Consider the following 17,711-nt stretch of genomic DNA (forward strand, 5'->3'; position numbering starts at 1 on the left):
TGTGCTTATATTTTATGCATAATAAAGTTCAAATTATTCTTTCATAAAGACTAAAAATGTGTGACTATTATACAATGTATCACATTACATAATAAAAAATGGTAGTCCTGTATCCTCCATATTGGATAAGAGTGTTAGCTACAGTTACCTTAAAACGATTACTCGAATGCGTTTGGTGAGTGTTGCACATCTCAAATGTATATTACATTAGGTATGAAGGTATGAATTAGAAATTAATGCGTAGTTTGAACGCAACGTGGAAGTCAGAAGCCTTGTACGTAACCACTACCCTTCCATGTGATTGGATAGGAGATTTCCGCGCGGTGGGATGCAGCCAATGAGCAAATGTTTTTCTGGTTCGTAAAAGCAGCCTCGAGCCTCAGTAATGGCGAGCGGAAGGACAAATTATAAACAATTCCAAGGGAGTGGATAACAACAATCCTACGTCGTCACGGATGTAGTGGAGGTACAAGTGTAACTGTGTTTACAATTTTATATAGATTACAAGAGCCTCTGTGTAAACCCAATTTAAATGCCATGCAGCTTGCAAAGTGCTGTACAGTTAGGCTACTCTGCTAGGCCGCTAAAATTCAGCTATCGGGTACGCAAAAAAGACAGATAACTGAGCGTGGGACAATGTTGACTACTATCAACTTAGCTAGCAATTTCAGTATCATTTCTTGAAAACGTACGATACCCAAGTAACGCAGCTACATACCAGAATAATACGAATAGTGAATCTATTGCTTGAAACGATAAGATGAGCAAGCAAGTAGACAGCAGCAAGCGTAAGCTGTCTGAACCCAAGAAACATAGCTCCAACGAAGAACAAGCTTGTAGCTCGCCGAGCTCTACTAAGCTGCGCAAAGTGGATGACTGCTCTGGGGATAAAGTTAACGTTTCAGAGAAAACTGAACCTACATCCCTAAAGTCGGAAGCACAAGATGATGGTCGGGAAAGCGAGAAAAGAAAGGACGACTCTCCTCGTGGGTCAGGAACGAGGGGGCAGGTCGAAACCCCTGCAGCTGGCACTCAGGACTCGAGCAGGAAAGACGGCGTTGATTCCAGTGGAGTGGAACGAACGGGAAGCAACAGTGACAAGTGTAAACCAGATGGAGAGGCAGCTGAAGCAGCATCGGATGACGGCGATAAGGAGTGTCGGCCCTCAACGTCGGCGAAGCGGTCAGATTCAGCGGCTATCGCCGCAGCAGAGGCACTGGCCAGTCTAACCAGGGTAACTAAGGTTAAAAGTGGTGAGGAGATGCCATGCTCGTCTAAGCAAGCCACCAGTTCAAAGGACATACTCAAGCCAGGCCAACAAACGGAGGCGGTTCCCGCAGACAGCTCCTCGTCGCTTCTCACTCGGGACGACGAAGAGGACGCAGAAGATGGCGATGAAGACGACTCCTTACCTGGGTCGTCGTCATCCTCACCGAGTTCTTCGCTTGCGTCAGACAACGACGAAGACAGCGAATGCGCCATAGTGTCCGTGAAAATGGCTCCGGAGATTCGGCAGTCCATCGCACATCTTGCCCAGGTGCAAACGCAGCTAAACTCGCTGGAGAAAAAAGGCGCGCGACTCTACCAGCGCCTGGAACTCAAACTGGAACGGCAGCGCCGACCGCACCTGGACCAGCGCAGCGCCGTCACTCAAACCATCCCTGGCTTCTGGGTTACTGCCGTATCCTTTGAAACATTAGTTGATTCCTTAGTTGAAGTCCTTTACTAGTTAAATTATGTGTAAATATTCCTCTGTTTATTTTGACCTCATTCAGTTGAAGTTCAGCTGGATGACAACAAGTCTGTGATTGTGCGGTAACTTTATGTGTACAAAAGTAATTCTCCTTGACTCAGCTTGACTGTAGCTTCTGAATCATCCTTACCTGTCTCCGCATATAGACGAAAATGATGAAGATGCACTCAGTTACATGACTAATCTGGAAGTAGGTATATACCCGCAAATCCACAGTTGATTGGATCACTGTCAAGCTATCATGCAGAGATCATTTCAGAGGTTGCAAGGTTTTTTTTGTGCTTATTTTCTTAGATTGAGTCCTTCAAAAACAATAAACTTGGCTACAGGATTCGCTTCCACTTCCGACGCAACCCTTACTTTCAGAACACCGTCATCATGAAGGAACTCCACCTTGGAATGGGAGGTGAGTTTAACCCTGTCTCTATTTAATGTCTTCTGTAGTGCAGACTGGTCTCTTATGTATATTGTGTGTAATAAGTGAAGGAACTGCCTGGATTTAGCCTGTACTTAGTATTTGTTTACATATTGTACCTTAGGGTCAGACCCATTCTTGTATCTGTTACCACCCCACTTCTTGTGAACATGTTCTCCCTATGTGTATGTGATTTGTGTATGTTGTGTCTGTGAGTTGTATAAGTTGTATAAGCTACTGGATGTCCTTAAATTTTCCTCAGGATTAATAAAGTATCTATCTATCTAAATATGTAACATGTAAATAATCACAGCTCTCTAGACTACTATGTAATTAAGTAATGAAAGCAAACTACTTCCTGTGCCTTGTGAGATTCAAACCCATTGACCCTAGGATGTGGTCTCCTCCATCAGGTTCACCAGTGTCCATGTCCAACCCCATCCTGTGGCACCGTGGCCAGAACCTGACGGGCACTGCAGAGCTCAGGCGGTCCACTCGGGGTGGGTACCAGAGCTTCTTCAGCTGGTTCAGTGACCACAGCTGCCCTGGCCGGGACGACATCGCTCAGGTAGGACGTCACCACACCTGTCCAAGTAGAGACGAGTGTTGGTCGAGGCAGTAAGGGCTGCCTGCCCCTGGAAGTGAACAGATATAAAGATAGATAGATAGATATGGTAGGATTTTACAGCACCAGTGTTGGTGCATAGATTGTTCCAGTATCTTAACTGCACACCATGGTATATCTGTGGTACAAGCTCCCCTAGACCAACATGGCGAGAGAGTGTGGCTGTGAGGGGACTTCATATAACCTGAACTGGAGTGTCACATAAGTAAGAGTTCATCACAAAATGCAGCAGATCCACCACAGATTAAGGCCTAATCAGTTACTTGTAAAACTGTGCCCATCTATTGTCTTACTTGGGCCATAGGGCTCAGGTAGGCCTGAACTGCATCCTGCCGCAGCCTAGCAACCGCAGCCTAGCAACCTCAGAGTTCAGGTTGGCAGACACAGTGCTGTCCCCTGGACATAAGCCCCTCCTTCCTGTGGCAGGAAAGTTACATCACAATGCCAGCATAGACCACGAGCTGTGTAGCTCCTGTTTGGCCCACTGCACCTCCCTCTAGTCTATCTATCTATCCCGCTAGCTCATTGTGCGTTGGGGAGATAAGGTGAATAGAAACTACTTATAACTTGGGGCCATCATGACTAGGGTGACAGTTTTGTGAGATGGTATTGTAGGGCTCTTGTGAGTGTGTTGTGAAAATAAACGAATCCTACACATAACCTGAAATCCGTTTGTATTGTTAATTCCTACACATAACCTGTAAATAACTGTTAATGGGCTTATTATCATTTTTTTCCCGGTCTTCCTCTTCATTTTTCTTTCTGTCTCTTGTGTGTTCCTTTCCTGACTAGATCTTGAAGGATGACCTGTACAGAAACCCTCTCCGCTACTACCTAACCCCACTCTGGGAGCCCAGAGAAAACGGCAGGTGCGGAAAAATTATGCCCCCCCAAAAAAGGGCGTGGAAAAATTACACTTTTACACCCTAAAGGGAGTGTTTGCACCAAAGTCAGAGGGGCCAGATAAGCTGAGGTGTTCATCTATCTGCCACTGTCTCAACACCCTAAAGGGAGTGTTTGCACCAAAGTCAGAGGGGCCAGATAAGCTGAGGTGTTCATCTATCTGCCACTGTCTCAGTAAGAACTGGGGAAATTATTTGGTAACGGGCAGATGAAACATCCGCAAGTCCATGAGGAGGAGGTATGACTCAGAGAGGTGACAGTGATGACACTAGGAGATCACCTCAGGGTGGCTTCTTGGTAACTTGATGTCACTGAGACTTCCTGCATAGCTGGCATATTCATTGGAATCAAGTGTTGGGCAATTTTGGTGTTTTTACTCATCAAGAAAGCACACAATCATTTCAGTCTCAATTTCACTATTATGTAGATTTTTGTGCCCCTGGTGTGGAAATATATGTTGCCATTCAACAACTAGAGTGCCAAGATCATATCCTTTCCAGGACTGAAAAATGTGTAGAAAACCCTTGAGATGGACAAGACTGCTGTTTAAGCTTGGTGTTTAAACACGACTATCGTCATATCCATGGACCCATATCCCTGTCCTTACTTTCCTTCAGTGCCCCAAAGCCGCCGACCAACAACAACAACAACAACGGTGGGGATGATTGTGTGGTGATCTCAGACTCCGATGAGGAACCCAATGAGAGCAGCCAGGAATCTCGCAAAGAGGAGAGGCAGACTGAGGGAGAGGATGACGAAGATGAAGACGAAGAGGAGGGCGACCGAGTTGCAGGTAGGTACCATCATAACACCCCTGAAGATGTGTACACAAAATTATCATATTCTTTCAGAGGCAAAATTGTATTTTTCTGGTGAAAGCTTTCTGTAGTGCTGGTGACGGACTACTTTGTAAAACCACTGGAGTGAAATAACCGCCTAAATATCTGTAAGCCTGTAATAGAAATGTGGATCTGACGATGAAGGTGTGTCTGTTTGTTGTGGTGTCTCTTGCTCTACAGGGTCGGAAGACAGCAATGCTGAGGTCGGCGAGTCTTCCGACGAGGAGAAGGATGAAGAGGAAGTGGACGTAGAGGAAGTGGACGAGTCACGTGACTCTGGGGCTGATGAGGTCAGAGACCGAGAGGAAGAGGAGGAAGACATTGATGTTGATGAGGCAGGGGCAGGGGAAGGGGAGGGAGAGGAGAACTGAAGAATGGCAGGGATTTCATTTCAGTCAGGGTTCCTTTTCACCATCATCAGGTGACCTAGATTAGCACAAAATGAAAAGCATAAGATGCAATGCTTGTTGTGATGACTATGCTACAAAAAGGTACATAAAAATACTTCACCATAACAGTTGTCTACGAAATGAATCCCATTCAAGAAAACAAAAAGGTGTCAAGGTCTCACCACACTAACAAGAGATTTTTGGTGCGTCACCACATTTCACACGAGACTGTTTTAAAGCTCTGGTTACAAATGGCTTGAAATCAGGAGAGGCATTTGGCCCTAATACTTCATCAACAGTTAGAGGAAATGCTCAGAAATGCAGGAGCGAAGTACTCCTCATTTTGAGTAAGCATGGTAGAGAAGGCCTCAGAAGGTTAGTTTATTCCCTACTCTGAGCAGAAAGGCTATATGAACTACTTATCTAGAAATGAAGTAATACTGAATTGGTCCCCAGCTTTGGAAAGCAATATTGTTCCTAACGTTATATTCATTTCTCCCAGTCCAATCCTAATGTTTCGCCAGTGGGGACTGCAAGGGCTTTGTAAAAGTGCTTGGACCTACAATTTTGTTGTGTTTTTAGAAAAGTAAGGTGATTTTAATGGGCTCTGTGTAGTATCTGTGTACCACATGTAGGATCACACGAACCATTGGCAGTGTCCTCACAATGTCTCGAGCTGAACACAACTACATAGATATGTATAGACAACGACAGGAAGTGGTGAGCGGGAGGAGTTTGTTTAGTTTTGTTTTCAATTCTGAACTCACTTCCTGTTAGCAGTGTACCATCAATTTAGCATTCTGTAGCGGACAATGTTATTGACCTAAAGGCAAACATAATGGGCATTCGTCTCAGAAAATAGGGTTGGTTGTCCTGGTGACAACTGGATTTCAAGACTGATGACATAAGTCTAATGCAACACAACCTATCCTTATCACTGTTGGTGGTTTCTGCTGGTCGCTTGCCCTTATAATGTTCTAATCAAAACTGGTATTAATTCAGCTTTTGCTTATCAGAATATGTATGTGGTTTAATTTTGATAATCATGCTACTTCACACTCAATGAAATGTTCAACCAGCCACAAATGATGGCAACTTATGGAGGCAAGTCCTGATCTTGGTAATTGCGTTTAATGTGAGGCCAATGGTAGGTTGTGCAGTTTCATGTTTACTGCTATATAGAGTCAAGTCTGTTGAATCTCACTGGTATTGTAAAACATTTGTAAGTAATACTAGACTATAATCGAAGAAGCTCTTAAGTAATACCAGCATCAGATCCAGTAGCTTCTTTATATTAAAAAGTGTAGTTAATTTTGTATGCATAAATACCCAGCCCGCCTCTTGTGTATATTGTCATAAGATGTGGGACAGTGTCCTAGTCAAATTGTCCGTGCTCATGAAACCCAGGATTTCCTTTGGTCAGTTACCATCCCATATAAAGTTTCAGCCGGAGAGAATAGACCCTTTCGCCGTTGGTAAACAATGCTCAGCGTTCTAGGTTGCGCACGCATTCTGGGGGCAAAAGAAATGGCTTAAGTTCATACCTGCGTTCGCTTTATCCTAATGATCTCGGAAGTTACGTTAATAAATTGACATTAAGTTATGGAATCCAACTTCCCGATCCATATTCGATCACGGATTGGATAGTTGACCCATCAAAATGGACAGATATTTATACATACTTAATAGAAAAACCAGTGTTTACTCAAAAGATACATTACGATCATTCAAGTCACTCGATGCCTATAACGTTGTCTGCGGGCATGTCCACTCCAGGATATTAAGTACTGCGACCTCAATGATGATTTCTGCGTCCTAAAATCTAAGGTGCTACCAAGCCAATGACAAGGAACAAAGACAATAATGTATAAATCATGTGTTTTTATCAACAAACCCACCAACGCTACCGCTTCACGTTAAATTGCACATGCATGGCAGAGTAAGTCGACCTTATCATAAACGTTTCATCGTCAAGGTTTACGTGTAGGAACTACCTAACAATTGCAACCAGGAGACACAACTGTAATGTTAGCGAATGAGGGGTGAGAAGCCACTTTTGGGCATGTTCTTTAAAACAGCAGTCTGTCTTGGCCACTTTATAAGTGGTTTCAACACTTTAGCCATAGGTAACCAGGTTCTCAAAATGCATGATATTGTGCTGTTCGATACTTTAAACCTAAATGCTATGTCAGTGTTAGTGAGACCCAATCTAAGTTTCATAAGCACAATCAGTAGGTGATCTTCAGTATTTCAGTAAACTTTTCTACATTGCGATCATTGTATGCATTGTATCATTGTATGAAATGAATAGATGAATGTACGAACTTGCTAACATTAACGGTTAGCTAACGTTAATGGTTAGATATCGTTAACGTTAAGTTAACCTAAAATTGCAAGGCTAATATAAGTTAGATATGGATAACATTAGCTTTCTAGGGAGCTGTTTTGGCCAACTAAATTACCGTAAATCCTCCAATTGTGGCCAGGATTCAATTAGAAGCCGGGCTTCAGATAGTAGCCGGGGTCGTGGTCCATTCAAACAAATAAAGGCCGGGCCCCGAATACAAGCCGGGGGTAAAATAAAGTAGCCTATTACTGTAGCCTACCAGCATCAGTCCTTCGGCTCAAAGTAGGCATCACAATTTAATTGAATGCATTTCACAAATAGATGTTCTCCTCATGTTTAATATTATATTATGTAATATTGTTGGCTAATTTCATGGGCTGTTTGCAATAAAAAAAGAAATTTCCCCACGTAGGACTACTAGGCGAATGTTTAGCCTAAATGCACGTATCGTATAGCCTACTGTTGTTTATCTGTAACGTTTTAGTTGGCTAGGTTACTTTTTCCAGAAGGGATCATAAAACAGTTGTAGACTTACGTAACATTGATATTAAATTCAAAGAGATGGTGTATGCTGATTGACTGCTGAAGAACATTCGGGAGAAAAAGCAGCAAAGAAGTTTGACATTGACCCGAGACGAATGCGATAGGCTACGACTAGCAGGTGGAGGTAGAAAGAAAGTTAGGCTGGATATCAAACCAGGTCGTTGAATACATTTTTTCAGTCCGCGATAAGCATAATAGAGTGTCTAGAAAAATGATTAAAATCAAGGCTTTGGGAATCTTTTTCTCCGTGACTGACAGTGGAGACCATAACTCCGATGTTTATTTTTTACGTTGACACACCGCACCTAAAGCGCTACACGATGTGCAGGAAGTGTTGAACGCATATATGCAATGAATTAGATTAGCCTACTGCAATTATGCCCATTATTTAAACAATACAATTCTATAACAGAAGATAAGTAAGAAATAAAGGCCTGCCCCTAATACAAGCCTGCCCCAAATAAAGGCCGGTGCGCTGTTCAGCCTAAGTAAATAAAAGCCCCGGCCACAATTGGAGGATTTACGGTATCTCAGATTTAACTAACACAATTTCAAGTCAGCTAACATAAACAAAATTCACTTGCCGGATATCAAATGTGACCCACATATGCGTGCATTTTTAATGATGTCTTCAGTCCAGTCCACTCGTTTTATAGCTTGAAGCCACAATCTACGCCTGTTTGCATTAAACAGTCTTTTCCCCGAAGGAATGCGGTAGAAATTGAGACCTTTTTCTTTTTAGTTGACCTGTTTTGGCATCCCACAACACAACAAGATGGCATTTTTTTAGCGAAGAAACCGAGACGAAGAAATCCTTAGCTTTATCTCTCCAAAATCCTCTTGCACTGTCACTAACTATGGTTAAAGTTGCCGCTTTTTTGCCTCCAGAATGTGTGCGCTTAACGTTTATGACGTAGGTCATAAAAGGGTCTATAGTGTAACATTTAAGCTTGTTAAAGTAGCTATGTTTGACAGCTAGCTTTGAATCGTTCCTGTAGTGGAGAGAATGTTGTAAAAAAATGTTCCGATGCACTTAGTTCCGAACCAAATCTGGAATTCTCAGGGATGTTCTAAAGTCCTTTCTTCACAATGATCTCATTTAGTCTTTTTTTTCTGTCTTGTCTTTTTCATCCCTTTTTATCTGCTGTGTTTTTCAACTCTTTGTCTCCCTCTTTTTTTATAAACACATATATACACATGAACACACAGAGAGACTTTGATATCCCTTACGCAAAAGCATACCCATAACTATATACAGTGTAAAGTACAGGTGCATGAAGAAATACTTTATATTTGTCATTCACCATGTGAGGGCAGTGTCACTCAGTTAATGTTATCCAATGAACTCGACACCTTCCCCAATACGACCATGCCACTCGTGTCAATCATCATCAACCATTCGCTGTACATGTACTGCTAATATATTTCCATCTGTTAAGACAGCCATCCTGTTTAGCACTGTCTCATCACAACAACTATGACCTGTCGAACAAGTGGCTGTTAGTTCATGAAGGCCCCACTCAGGGGAGTAAAGGTTATGATGTCAGACCTGTTTGGCTATCAGCCCTGAAGCCTGCGCTTCTGTCTCTATGCATTTTTTTAAGCATCTTCTGTGTCTCTTCAAACTACATTTGGTATTTTTTCCCCCTCTAATATATGTTATTAAGCACAGTTTAATTTGGTGACTTGTAGTGACTTTTGTTTTGTTTTGTAACAATGTGTTGCAGTTGGTTTGGTTTTTTGGCTTTTTCTAAGTTTTGTTTTTGATAGTTTTGAACCTTTCTGTGAGGTTAAGGTCATGGCTCTGTGAGGTTAAGTCCTTGGCCCCATGGTTATGTGAGGTTAAGGCCTTGACCCCTTGGTTCTGTGAGGTTAAGGCCTTGACCCCTTGGTTCTGTGAGGTTAAGGCCTTGACCTCTTGGTTCTGTGAGGTTAAGGCCTTGGCTCCATGGCTTTTCTCTTGATGTTGTGTCTTTCTTTCCTCATTGTTAGCTGGTCAGAGTAAAATCACTCCTCGCGCTTGACCTTTTGTTTCAGAGAAATATTTCTTATGAAAGCAGCAATTATAATTATATACCAATGTACTAAATGTCATTTGAATATCCAAGGATGAAAATCTGGCTTGTAAATATGTGAAACATTTTCACAAGGAGATATGATTTGTTAATGTTTGAATTTCACTAGTTACCGGAAAATCTTTAATTGGATTAGTAACAGAAAGCTCTATTTTCTGTCCTGTATTTTATAGGAAGTTGCTGTTTTTGGAAAATGTGTTTGTTTTTTTTAAATAAAGTTAATGTCCTGCTTTTGAAACCAGTTCATATTTAGAACCATTCACTTTATGACTTCATGTTATGATCACACAACTCACTTCAGTCCATACAAGATGCATAATCCACTGGACAAGATAATTACTGAGTCTATATTTGGTCTTTTTGCATTCTGCTCAACATGTACTCAAAATACATTCAAGAACATAATTAGAGAAAACAGTTATGTGTCTCATACTAAAGTATATGCTTAAGTTTAAACAACTTCAAAAAGAGTCTAAGTAAAGATTTAACATGCGGTTCAAGTTCATGTTGCTCATGCAGGTTATACACAGTATCTCCAGCAGGGGATGCCATAGTTAAAGTAACGGTAGTTTCGGTAGTCATAGTCTAAGACATCGCAGTCTCTAGAACATTATGTCCAGAATCTTTACAGGTATTATTATGAAAGTAACCTGAAATATAATCTATAGCCTCTAAGTATAATCAAATATGGAACAAAAAATGATATGGATTAAAAAAAATAATAAATGACGACGCATGTCAAATGTAAAATCTTGTTAGGCTATACATCATCCACACGGGTCAAAGTATCAAAGTATTTTATTTGTCACATACATATATAGGTAGCCTATAAATGTAGTGAAATGCTTGTTCCACTGACTCCACTGACTGCTGGGGTCTCCTGTGGCTCTGTGTGTTGTCAGTGATGAACTGGTTTTTGTGTTTTTTTTTCTCCCCCAGTGTGTACAATAGAGGTAGAGCCTGAGGGGGCCCTCAGTGCTGCACTGTTTAGGCTGTGGACGTGTTTGAAGTGCCCCTATCTGCCCGCCAGCTGCCCCAGGGCTGGGTTAGGGAGTGGTGGGTGCGGGCAGGAGAAGCCTGTGCACACAAAGACAGGCCCTAAAGCCTGACTGCTGTTGCATGACGCGAGTGTTTTTTTATAACCAAAACTATGATTATCAGGGCTACCACTGCTTTAGTTATCAGTACTCTGGGTTCCAAGTGAATTTGGTGTATTAACTCAACCTCTGGGATATTTCTGTGGATTAGTACAAGACCATATACCTGTCAATCAATAACGGATTCGATTTTTTTCTCCAGCACTTGTTTACCATTAGGTTTTTTGTTATAGTTATGTAAGTCATACTTCTTCATCAATGTTTCAGTAATCATTTTTTCCACTTCACAGGGGATTGGCCTATGAGCTTCACCAGTGCCCTATTGGCCAGCATTACCTGTTTCCACCTCTCACAAGGACGTTAGGGTTGGACTTTGAGACGCTAGTGGTTGAAAATCATTGTTGCATACACATCATCTTGTTCATACCTATTTCTCTGATGAGATACCCGCTGAGATGTCATCACCCTATTAAAGGGACTCTTTATTAGTTCCTGGAGTAGCAACAAACACATGTCTTCACCGTAAAAATTAAATGCTGCCTACAGACACGTGTTGGCCATACTTCACCCTCATAGACCACATGTCGTCCACACTCCCCACTTTGTTCCAAATTGTTATTTAGTATTATTATGAATCTGCTTCGTGTCTCTTTAGTGCTGGCATGATGCTAGTGCTAGCCCTGTGTATGTTCACCTGTTTGATCTCAGCCTCTGGCGTAGCGTAGCGTAGCCTCCACGCCAGCTTCACAAACAGCCCGGGGCCAGGCATATTTGGACAGGCCTTGACAGAGGAGCGGTACACTTAAAACCCTTGATTCCGCGCTTAATGCACGGCTATAAATATTCCACCAGCAAAGACCTGTCCTGCTTTTAAATATGGCACAGTAAGGCATGCAGCGGTGAACAGGGACACCGCGCTATTAATACAGGCGCTGGAAACGCCGCATACTTCACAGTGACTGCGCAATAGACATCATGTGGTGTGAGCTGTGATGAACGTCTAACGTCCATGCAGAGTACCTCCGAGCTAGTCCAGAAACAACGGTGAAATGAACTGCTAGGTTTGTCTCACAGCTGTCTGCTCTGATATGAAATACAAGCAAAAAAAAAGTTATAATCAGAATTGTATGATATAAAATGAAGTATAGTATAGCCTAGGCAGTGTAGGTAATATTTCCAACCACAGTGAGTAGCTTAAATGCTCCTCAGCTCATCATTTAGGCCATAAATGCCAACCAGCATTAACAAGATCAGAAAAACACACCAAAGTCTCAATTTCCTTACTCCTATAGTTATTACCCAACCGCTTGTTTTCTCAGCCTAAATGGCCGGAGCATTGATGCTTGGGTGTGAATGACTGGTTGTAAATCTCAGAAGCTTTTACTGCCATAAATTAGTCATGAAGCAGTTTTTCCACGTTATTGATCCTCATGACAAACTAGAAAATAAAATATTATTTCCGACTTAGTAAATACTTAACTGCTCTCTACTCAGTTGGAGGATGTAGGCCTGCGGTGTCGTGATGTTTCCCTTACAGTCGGACACTCAGTGTTTACCATCATAACCTCCTTAAATGTCTAAGACACAGAACTACAACAGCTCAGAGCAGACCAACAACAATCTCTCTGAGTAGGCTATTGTGTTGGAATAAAAGCGTTTGCCAAGTGACAGAATGTGAGTGGAGGTACAGCTTCAACAACCAACCAACTATGTCCATGTGCGTTTTTCTGTGTGTTTGTTTGTTTCCAGAAATTGTCAACCATAGAAAGCGATGCGTTATCATACTTGGACACAACTGAAATGCTATCAGTAGAGTAGCTAAAGCCACCCTAAAGATAGCATTTTCCACAAGCCACCACTCCTTGGCCCAGCTCAAAGGCCCAGGCATTCCTACAGTTGTTCAGAAGACCCAGTCAACAACAGTCTCAGCAAGTAAAGCTGCAGCCACCAGCTTACTGCCTCTACTGTATATACATTTTCCCTACGAATACATTCATTATAAGTATCAGCTTCAATAAATGTTATTCATTATCATACTTGGACAGTAACAGTAATGCTAGCCGTTCAGGGACAGGGTAACAGTAATGCTAGCAGTACAGGGACAGGGTAACAGTAATGCTAGATAGCAGTCTAGTGCGAACAGTAGCAGTAGCTTAGCAGCCATGTAAAGAAGGGTGTGATCCTCCTGAAGAGTGCTGAGTGAGTGGCAGTGTTCAGGCAGCACAGTACGCCTCAGGCCAGGGCAGAGGCATCCTATATCCATACATGCAGAGGAGAGATAGGGACACGACCCATACAGTGGAATGTATGCGGGAGAAGGGAATCTTCAGGGCTCAGCTGGGTTGCCGTGGTGATCCGATGCCTTAATGCTTCTGTGCCACTGGAGGCCCCTGTGTTGCGTAATAGGTGTAAACTACACTGTACCTGTGTGTGTGTGTGTGTGTGTGTGTGTGTGTGTGTGTGTGTGTGTGTGTGTGTGAGAGCATGTATCTGCAGGCTCACGTATATGTGTGTGTGTGTGTGTATGTGTTTGTGAGAATGTATGTGTTTGTGTGTGTGCGCGTGCACTTATGGGTGAGTGCATTGGTATGTCTTTGTGTTTGTCTATGCGTTTGTGTATGTGAGTGTGTGTTTGTCTGAAGGTTGCATAAATATGTGTGTGTGTCTGAGGGCAATTACCTTTATGTGTGTGTGTGTGTGTGAAACAGAGTGTGTGTGTGTGTGTGTGTTTTCGAAGGTTGCATAAATATGTGTGGTTTGAGCAGGATTACCAGGTGTGTGTGTGTGCTTGAACCGGTGCTGTATATGAATACATGTGTGTTGTGTGTATACACCATAAAAGTGTGGGTGGGACTCTGGTTGTCATCAGAAAGCCCATGGATGTTTTGAGAAAAACAGACGTTCCGGTGTCTTCTGCCCAGATAGGAATGCACTCCTCTGGTGGAAAATGCAAATCCAAGACCCTGTACTCATCACCAGCATACACTCACTCTCTCCACACGTCAAACTAGGCGATGATTACACACAGTGCTTCATATAAGTGCATTTGTGCACACGCGTGTGTGTGTGTGTGTGTGTGTGTGTGTGTGTGTGTGTGTGTGTGTGTGTGTGTGTGTGTGTGTATGTGTGTATGCGTCATACAAGCACCACAACGATTCTACTCAATTATGTGTTTGCTAATGTGACAGAGATTGTTTCACACAGAAGATAAGGTGCTGACTACATTTGATGATAACATGAGATAATTAACGACATGACACACACGTCTGTGGTTCATCTAATGAAATTCCATCCATAAGCTGGGGCAGGTTACCTGGCGTTGTGTTGCTGTCAGGTAATTTTATATGGCTTAACCTCGGGTGGAGGGGCACCCCTTCAGGCCACCCTGGCGGGCGGTTTGACAGCCCAACATATGGTGTGGCATACCTACCACAATAACGCCCATGAGCTCATCACCTGAGCATGCAACTTTGTGGTACTCTCTCTCTGTTTTTTTTTCTCTCCCTTACTGTCTCTGTTTTTCTAACTCCCCCCCCCTCCTTTTCTACACGCTACAGTACCTTATAGCCACATCGTTGATTTCTTTTGTGAGACACTCATGGAGAACCATTACATACTGTACATATTCATTAATCAACACTCACACATGATGGATTATGTGACAACAGTTGTTGCTGCAATTAGTGATAAATGACATGGAGCATTTCTGACAGTGAATGAAGACCCTATGATATTAGAGTTCCTTGTAAGCTATTAAATATGTTCTGCGTTGTTCAGTTCATTCCTTTAAAACATTGGAATACACGCTCAGCTTTTGAGAAACAGAACAAGAGGCGGTTCTGTAATACAAGCACAGACCAAAACAAGAGAAAAGATGTCATGAGAGACGAAAAGAGCGAGAGTAGGGGAGAGAGAAAGACACAAAAACAGATGAGTGGTGGAGAGAGAGAGTGGGTGAGAGAAAGTGTAAGAGAGAGAGAGAGAGAGAAAGAGGGAAAGTCTGCATGGGTGTGGATGGGTAGAGCTAGTGAAGGAGAGAGCAGAGAGAGAGAGAGACAAAGACAGAGTGAGTGATGGAGAGAGAGAGAGAGAGGGCATGTGTGTAGATGGATAGAGCAAGTGTGAGAGAAAGCAGAGAGAAAAGGAGATAGGGAGAGGGAAAAAGAGAGAGATAGACGAGGCCTGGTAATTAGTCGGGCCCCAGTGGTCTTGACAGCTCTGGCAAGCAGATGGATGGTTGCTATCAGAGGGATCACACCCCACCTAAGATGGGCGGGGGCTCTGCTCCACCCCCCGCGGGCCTCCAGGTTTTCCTTCCCCACCACCAACCTGCCTGGCACGGGAGAGGGACGCTCAGCCACAGACAGGCTTGAGGAAACCTGCCCAGGAGAGGCCAGCCAGTGAGAGCACCACAGAGCTCAGGATTAAGATGGATCATGCCTCCTGTGAAACCAGCAGCTCAAAGAGATGGATTTACCTATCTATCTATCAATTGATCTATCTATCTATATATATATCAATTGATCTATCTATCTATACAGTATATCTATCTATCTATATATCTATCCATCATCTATCAATTGGTCTATCTACTGTATCTATATATCTACCTACCCATCTATTTATCTATCAATTGATCTATCTTTTAATCTATCTATCTATTGATCTATCTATCTATCTATCTACCTATCTATCAATCTATCTATCTATCAATTGATCTATCTATCTATCTATCTACCTATCTATCTATCTAACTAGCCAACAAGCTAACTATCTAGCTTTATAACTATCTATCTACAAGTATTTATGTATCTGTCTAGCTCCATTTATCTATGTATTGATTTATTTACTGGGTGGCAGTACACCAGTCCTTATCCCTTTGTGTCATTGAGGATTGAGGATGTACGTGTCACATGTTGAAAATAAAACAGTAAGCGCTCGTTGATCACAGATGAGCACAGAGCTAAATAAAGCAGTGGGCGCTGGTCGATCACATGTGAGTAAAATGCTAGGGGTAAGAGCTGGTGGCTGTAAGCTGGAAAAGCGAATCCTGTTCAAAGAAAAGAATCACTAACATGTGATTCTCAGGCAGACAGGCATTCTCTATAAGTAATAAATGCACTTTTGTTTACATTCACATTGATTTAAAGTGATGCACTCAGGAACAGAGAGACAGAGAGAAAGAGAAAACAAAGAAAGACATAATCTCTTGAAGACAGTGCCTGGCCTAGAAACATTTTCGTTTTTAAATACTTTAAAACACACTGTTTCTAACCCCACTGTTAATGGAAGAGGTGAGTGTGAATGTATTTGAGTGTGTGTGTGTGTGTGTGTGTGTGTGTGTGTGTGTGTGTGTGTGTGTGTGTGTGTGTGTGTGTGTGTGTGTGTGTGTGTGTGATGCAAGCATGTGTCAGCCTCAGTGTCTGTGTCACGTTTTTGTGTGTGCCTCTGTACATGTATTTGTGCACATACACATATGTGTGTGCGTGTGGGGGGGCATTTACAGCATGTGTGTGTGTGTGTGGGGGGGGGGGGGGGGGGTGGCATTAACAGCATGTGTGTGTAGAGAGGGCATTTACAGCATGTGTGTGTGTGGGGGGGGGGGGGGGGGGGACATTTAACGTGTGTGTGTGTGTGTGTGTAGTTCTAGAGTATGAGGGGAGTGTTATCCTCACCTCAAAATTCACCACAGCCTCCCAAGCCTCCCTTTCAGTAAAGCAAACACGCTGGACGATTACAGCGCTAATCAAGATGGAGACGAAATGGAGTGTTAAGAGCACGAAAAAGAGAAGAAAAAGGGAAGAGTAAAAAAGAAAAGGCAGAAATATATGGACTTCTTTATCAGCTCCCAAAATCACGCAACCCAGCATCCATCTTTAATGAGCCACGGCATTACCACGCCTGACTATTCTGGGACTCCTCCAGGCTAACGCTAAAGTGACGACAGATTTCTCTCAGAAGACAGATGTACCAAGCTCTCCCTCCATCTAACCTTTCATATTCTTCCCCAAGCCTCTCTCTCTCTCTCTCTCGCTCTCTCTCTCTCTCTCTCTCTGTATCTCCTTTTCTCCTTTCTTCTTTTTTTGTTTGGAGAAAAGAAGGTTTGTGCTTAAACAGCTGTTGCGCCTCTATGGGAGGAAAGAGCTGAGCAAACTTGCCGACTCATTGTGGGCGCCCTGTCAAAGGTGACAGAGCACGGATGGCGTCACAGGGAGAGGGGGATGTTTTTCTTGTGAATAGCCTCACATTCATGCTGCCTCAACCATACACACACACACGCACACATGCACACACACAAACACGCACACACACACGCACGCACGCATGCACGCACACACACACACACACACATACACACATACACATACACACACACACACACACACACACACACACACACACACACACACACACATACACACACACACACACACATGCACACACACACACACACACACACACACACATGCACACACACACACACACACACTCACATGCACGCACAAACACCTGCACACACACATTCGCGCATGCAAACACACACACAGCCTTTGACTCATACCCATAAACCCCTCTTGCACTCTCCCAAAAACACATACACAGACAACCTCTCATAAACCCTAGAGATCCTCTCAATGCTCATACACTTCCACACAATGGCACAGAGAGAGAGAGAGAGAGAGAGAGAGAGAGAGAGAGAGAAAGAGGGAGCCCCTAATTCACTG

The 17,711-nt window shown here is 43.0% G+C and overlaps 1 protein-coding gene across 1 annotated transcript; it reads left to right on the forward strand.

Moving 5' to 3' along the window:
* Positions 1-415: 415 nt before the first annotated feature.
* Positions 416-4,906, forward strand: tspy (testis specific protein Y-linked; the record flags this gene model as incomplete). Its single annotated transcript, XM_080858513.1, has 7 exons — positions 416-1,681; positions 1,866-1,943; positions 2,048-2,159; positions 2,582-2,736; positions 3,586-3,662; positions 4,314-4,489; positions 4,716-4,906. The coding sequence occupies exons 1-7, from the start codon at positions 761-763 to the stop codon at positions 4,904-4,906; spliced, it is 1,710 nt and encodes a 569-aa protein (XP_080714639.1). The 5' UTR covers positions 416-760.
* Between the last annotated feature and the right edge of the window lie 12,805 nt (positions 4,907-17,711).

The sequence above is a fragment of the Sprattus sprattus genome (genome assembly GCF_963457725.1).
Source record: "Sprattus sprattus genome assembly, chromosome: 2".
Classification (NCBI taxonomy): Eukaryota; Metazoa; Chordata; class Actinopteri; order Clupeiformes; family Clupeidae; genus Sprattus; species Sprattus sprattus.